Below are 5,834 nucleotides of genomic sequence, written 5' to 3'. Positions count from 1 at the left end.
ATCTTCAAGAGGAGACTGGACAGGCACATGGCTGGGGTCTTATGACCCCTGCCACCCCCAGTGCTCCTTCCTGCCCATGGCAGGGGGTCGGACTAGATGATCTGTCTAGGTCCCTTCCGATTCATGGATCCTATGATTCTATGAAAGGGGGCTGCCAGCACAAAAGTAATCAGATAAGATGGCTGCCACCCCTGGGCCTAATCACTAACTGGCTGGTGGTGGGGCTGCATTACGGACAGCCCTCTCAGCCAATCAGTGGCAAAGGGCTGTATGACGGACATCCCTGTCCACCAACCAGTGGTGGGGGCAGGGCCATTCAAGACCCTCAGCCAATCAGAGGTGTGTGGGGGCAGGGAGCTCCACTACACTAAGTCTGCAAAAATGGTGGCCAGAACCACAATATGCCCATGAAATCAGCCAGTCAACTCCTCAAATTGGGTAGTCCCCTACACATGGATGTGATTCTAAAAAATACAATTGCATTGTATATATTGGATTTCTTAGAAAACATATTTAAGCCTATGTGTTTTTAATTTTCTTTTCTAGGTCAGAAGGCTTTCGAAAAGTTCCTTACCATTACTATGAGCCAGGAAGAGATGAATGTGATGAATACTTTCTGCATGAAAATGCTCCCTATGGAGGCCATAGGTTTATTACCGAAAAGAAAGTATTTGCTAAGTGGGCCAAGAAGCACACAATAATATTTACGCACCCCAACTGGACAGTGTCTTGATGCTGGTTCCTTTAGTCCTCCTTTAGTAGCATAATATTACAAAATTGCCTCAGTTTACACTGATTCTGCTTACATATGACTGGACTTTCTCAGACTACCTGCCGAATATAAAACTGAAAAATAAGATGATGATTCAGCTGTTAAGCAAAGTTTACCAGTCTGTGGAAGGCAGATGAGTTTCTTGCTTTATCTCTTAGGGCTTCACACCACATAATGCACTTTATACTTTAACTGGATTTTAATTCAAGACAATGGCAGTTTTAAGATGACAGTGGTTTTGTGTTATACATGTTTATGCACACAGAAAGGTGGCCCTTTAATCTGGTCAATTGCCTTAGATAATTAAAATGAATATCTGCAGCCAGTGAACCTCAAGGTTTGCAGTACTAACAGCAATTTTCTATAAGGAAATGCAAGGAAATATAGGAGATTCTGAGGTAACTATGTCTAGTAATCTTATATATGACTAGAAAAATTTTAAGGACCACCAAAGTGTGCACACTGACGTGCACCTGAACAACCAAGGGTATATTAAAATAAGAGATGGGATAAATATGGCTCCTGATCTGTAGAACATTCCCATATAAAAGGTTATTCATTGGGTAGAAGCCCATGAGTAACTCAGGAGCTCTGAAAACTGACTTACCTCTATACTAGCCAGCCTGTAACTGTTTTGGATGACGTTTCAAACGTTTGCAGGTTTTAAGGGAAACATCTTTGTGTTAGCTAATATAAGTTCTCCTTCTGGGATATCAACCATAGTTGTACCAGGGTTGCAAAAGAAGTGGCTTTACAAGCAGAATAATAACAAAATCTTGGAGAAAATTTGAGGGCAGAACTTAAAGTTATATCTATTCTGCAGTCAAAAGACATAATTGCAGCTTGTGTGGCCAGACCCAAGTTAGTTTTAAACTGGAGCTCATTGCAGACTTGCTGCCCAAGTATTTACATGCATACCTGGGCATTTTATAACATATTCTGAATCATGGGCTGTTGTGGCTGTGCTGCTAGCAGTACTAGAGCAAAGTATGTTAAATGCTCACTCGCGTATGTCTAAGTGAGGTGCCATCATACCATGGAACGCAGTCTAGACTTACCCTTATAGCGTGTTGTTCCTGACTTCTAACACCAGTTTGGACTGTTAACAGCCTGAGAATTTGTTTCACTTTTCTACTTCAGTTTGTCCATCTTTAAAAATGGAGATAGTATTTCTCTACCACAGAAGGGCATTGAGAGGTGTAACTAATATCCATGAAAGACTGCAGGTAAAAAAATGCAATGTAAGCATCTATTCTTATGGCAACACTGATGGTACCCAACATAAACTCTTGTATGTTAGAAAGCTAAGGAGACTGACAGCCATGTTAGGATCCGATCCTGCTGGGTGCAGGGCACTTCCTTTAATTGGGTGTCATTTTCAATAATGAGGTCCTCAATGTGTGGTGACTTTAGCTGAAATTGAGGAGTCAGCACCTCCCAGGTTTATCCCATCAATCAAGCTACTCAAGAATTATCATATTTGTCCACCTCTACTTGAAACACTCTGAGTTTATCATCACTAAAAGATTTGAGTTGCAGCAGAATTATTTTTAATGTGATGTAAATCAACAAAATATGAGAGCTTTCTTAACTGTGTTTAAATTAACGTGCAAGTCTCTTTACGTTTGGAAGATTTCCTGGGAATATTTTAACTCCTGGAATTTCAGCTTCATCACTGTAAGAACCAATACTGTGAAAACTTGAAAGATGTATGTGTGGAACAGGCACACAGCTTTTACTCACACTGCTCAAACGTTAAATAACAGGAACTTTGTATGCTTTTGTAAATCGTAAAAAGGGGAAAGTAAAAACCTATTTTTACATGCAAGTATTTGTATACTTCCTGTATTTCCTATTGTATATTTGTATATATAAATCTATATTTATATGTCTACAGCATACATGGTTTTTCTCATCATCATCATCAAGTGCTACCCTTCCAAAACTCTTGTTTATTCATTAATCTCTTGTTGTTAGTGATGTAGTTTGTTCACCTTTTTTCTCAGACCAAATTCAGGCATTTCTCATTGTGGCATCTTTTCCCTTTTGTTTTTTAAGAGACCAGAGTTTTTGCCACATGCGATTAGTGATTGCTTAGGTGCACACACTGCTTGTTATGCTGCGGACGAGATGTATCTTGGGGCAAGGCACTGGGCTAAGTCTTGGGAGCTTTAGGTTCAAATCCTTGCTTTGTCACAGTCTTCTTGTGTGGCTTTTGGTAGGTCATTTGCTTTAGTTTCTCATTTGTACAACAAGAACTAGAATCTTTCCTTACTCCCACTCTTGTCTATTTGACTGTAAATTCTTTGAGGTGGGTACCATAATTCACAAAGTGTTTGTACAGCATTCATGAGAAGAGGCCTCAACCTCATTTGTGACCTCTAGTCACTACCACAACATACAAATCATAATTATTAAAATGATTGCTTCCTGTTGTGGGAGTTTAAGATCTTCTATAGATCAAAACAGCAAGGGATGAAATCAAGTCAGTATGGGAAAAGGGTCATGGAAAGATGAAGAGTTACAGCAGTGAACTAGATTTCCTGTTATGGGCAAATGTATCTTGTTAATTTTCAGATGGATGACTGGATAGACTGAAGGCTAATAATAAGAATTGCAATGCAAGAAGAAAGAACATGAGGATACTAGGGACATAACACTGGGATATTCTATGTATACTGGGAAAGTGGACAGGTCACTTATGGGAAAAGGAGTCAGTCCTGTCCAATAAACTACACTGATAGAATTTACAAACTAGTGGGGAGAGCTGGGGGTGAAATATAAGTAGAAACTGTGACAATGGGGCAGAAGAGCTTACATGTAGAGGAAGATCCATCATGGTAGATACTAGATTCCTCACAGCTATAGCCTGCAAGTCTCTTACAGTACACCATCACCTTCTCTGATGGACATAAACAGGACAGCACATTTAATATTCTTTCCACCTCTTATCAGTCGTGTTGGTCCTTTTTTCCGCAGCCAGAGCCTAAAAGAACACCTCTGATTGCATCCAATTGAGCATTATGATTGTTGAGACCCACTTTTCTCTCCATTGGTTTGCTTCATTTATATTTTATTGTGTATATAAAAGATGAAGAAATAAGTTTTGAAAAAATGCCTTCCTCCTTCCTTATCCAAAAATATGAATGAAAGTTGTTCCACAGTAAGTACAGAACAAGGACTTCATGTGTATATATTTATCTGCAAACAGAAAGGGCAATAGCGTTCAAGCCTGAAGGCATGATATTTTTATGATAATTGGAACTTGCTCAGATTACCATATATCTGTTGTAAAATATATGAAGCTTTACTCTGAAAAATAAACAGGGTCAATTCAAATATTTAAATGAATATTTTCTCCAGAAAGAGGAAACAGGTGGTGTGCCATACTAAAAACCAGAAATGTCAAATTATATTAATTTTCAAACTTGGAGACTTAACTTGTTTTAAAATTTGCTATGACATATGTACATCGGGGTGGGCAAATACAGTCCAGCCCATGAGGCCATTCTAGCCTGCAGGGCCCCTAAAAAATTTAGAAAATTAATACTTCTCTGCCCTTGGTTCCTGTCAAAAATTACAGGAACTAAGAGCAGTAGGACCTAGGGGAAGCCCTGGCGGGTTCCCACAACAGCAGGGCCCGCCCGGTCCCACTCCCCCAGCTGGAAGGGGCTTCTGGCTTGGGAGGATGCGGCTGCCCTGCGCTGAAACTGCAGGTAAGTGGGAAGGTGGCAGAAGGGCAGGGAAGGAGCCTCGGGAAAAATGTCCCAGGGAAAAGCTGAGCAGGGGGGGAGGAAAAGTAGCCCCTCGCCCACCCCATGGCTGGCACCCCGTGCTGCAGCCACTTGTAGCCCACCTGGGGCTGCCTGTGCCTACTCCGGACAGCCCTGCGCAGGATACTAGCGGCTGCAGCAGGGAGCACCAGCCAGGGGCAGGGGAGGGGCCACTTTTCCCCTCCCTACACTCAGCTTTTCCCCAGGCTCCTTCCCTGTTCCTTCCTGGCTTGGAGGAAAGTGGCCTTTCCCTGCCCTGTGGCCAGCACTGTCTCCTGCAGCCGCTCGCAGCCCATGCGGGGCTGTCCGGAGCAGGCACAGGCAGCCCCACATGGGCTGAGAGTGGCTGCAGCATGGGGCGCCGGCCACAGGGTGGGCGAGGGGCTGCTTTTCCCCCTTCATGCTCAGCACCACCTTGTAACCTGGCCCCACTACCAGTCTGGGCTCCACACTGGCTCCAGGCTCATCCATTGGGGCTGTGCATGGCGAGAGCAGCTGCAGCTCCCCTGCTTGCCACGCCAGGCATTGTTTGCCACCACCACCTGTGGGCTGCCCAGCACATGCTCTAGGCAGGCAGCAGCAGCCAACACTGCCCAGTACGTGGAGAGGCCACAGCTGCAGCCTCTGATGGGTGAGCCTGGAGCCGGCACAGAGCCCAGGCAGGCAGTGGGGGTGGGTTACAAGCTGGTGCTGTGTGTGGGGAAAAGCAGCCCCTCACTCACCCTGTGCCTGGCGCCTTTCGGTGCAGCCTGCGTGGGGATGACTGTGCCTGCTCCAGACAGCCCTGCATGGGCTGCGAGTGACTGCAGCAGGGAGCACCAGCCATGGGGTGGGTGAGGGGCCACTTTTCCCCGTGCTCAGCTTCTTCCCTGCCGGTGAGCAAGGGGTCAGGGCTGTGCACTGCCCCCTGTCTGTACTCTAGGGCTGGGGGGCACTGAGAGTTGGCAGGGAGCCAGTGGGTACACGGGGCCCACATCAGTGTCCTTGGGCCAGTGCCAGTAGGGCCCAGAGCAGGGTGGCAGGAGTGCGCGGACCTAGCCAGCAAGGGCTCTATGGAGCTGGGCCAGCTCCCTGCTGGTGCAGCTCAGCCCAGCTCCACAGACCCCTGCCAGCCTGTGCCCCATGTTGGACCCCACCAGTGCTGGCCCTGGGACATGGAACCAATGTCCCAATGTCTCGGGACCAAAGACATTGGGACATTGGTCCCAAAATGGTGACCAGGGGGCGGGGCACCTGTCAAGGGGTGGGGCTGTTCATGAGGCTCTTGACAGCCTGCCAAAACTGGGTAA

The 5,834-nt window shown here is 45.6% G+C and overlaps 1 protein-coding gene across 1 annotated transcript in view; it reads left to right on the top strand.

Annotated features, from left to right (window-relative positions):
* ST6GALNAC3 (ST6 N-acetylgalactosaminide alpha-2,6-sialyltransferase 3) overlaps positions 1-2,711 on the top strand; it is a 346,629-nt gene extending 343,918 nt beyond the window's left edge. The window contains exon 5 of the mRNA XM_019531250.1: positions 547-2,711. Within this exon, the coding sequence (XP_019386795.1) occupies positions 547-733 (187 nt within the window). The 3' untranslated portion in view covers positions 734-2,711. The remainder of the gene's footprint in view (positions 1-546) is intronic.
* Positions 2,712-5,834: the final 3,123 nt, after the last annotated feature.

This window comes from Crocodylus porosus, unplaced genomic scaffold (assembly GCF_001723895.1).
Source record: "Crocodylus porosus isolate Cpor-Errol unplaced genomic scaffold, CroPor_comp1, whole genome shotgun sequence".
Taxonomy (NCBI): Eukaryota; Metazoa; Chordata; order Crocodylia; family Crocodylidae; genus Crocodylus; species Crocodylus porosus.
This window is presented reverse-complemented; position numbering and strand designations above follow the sequence as displayed.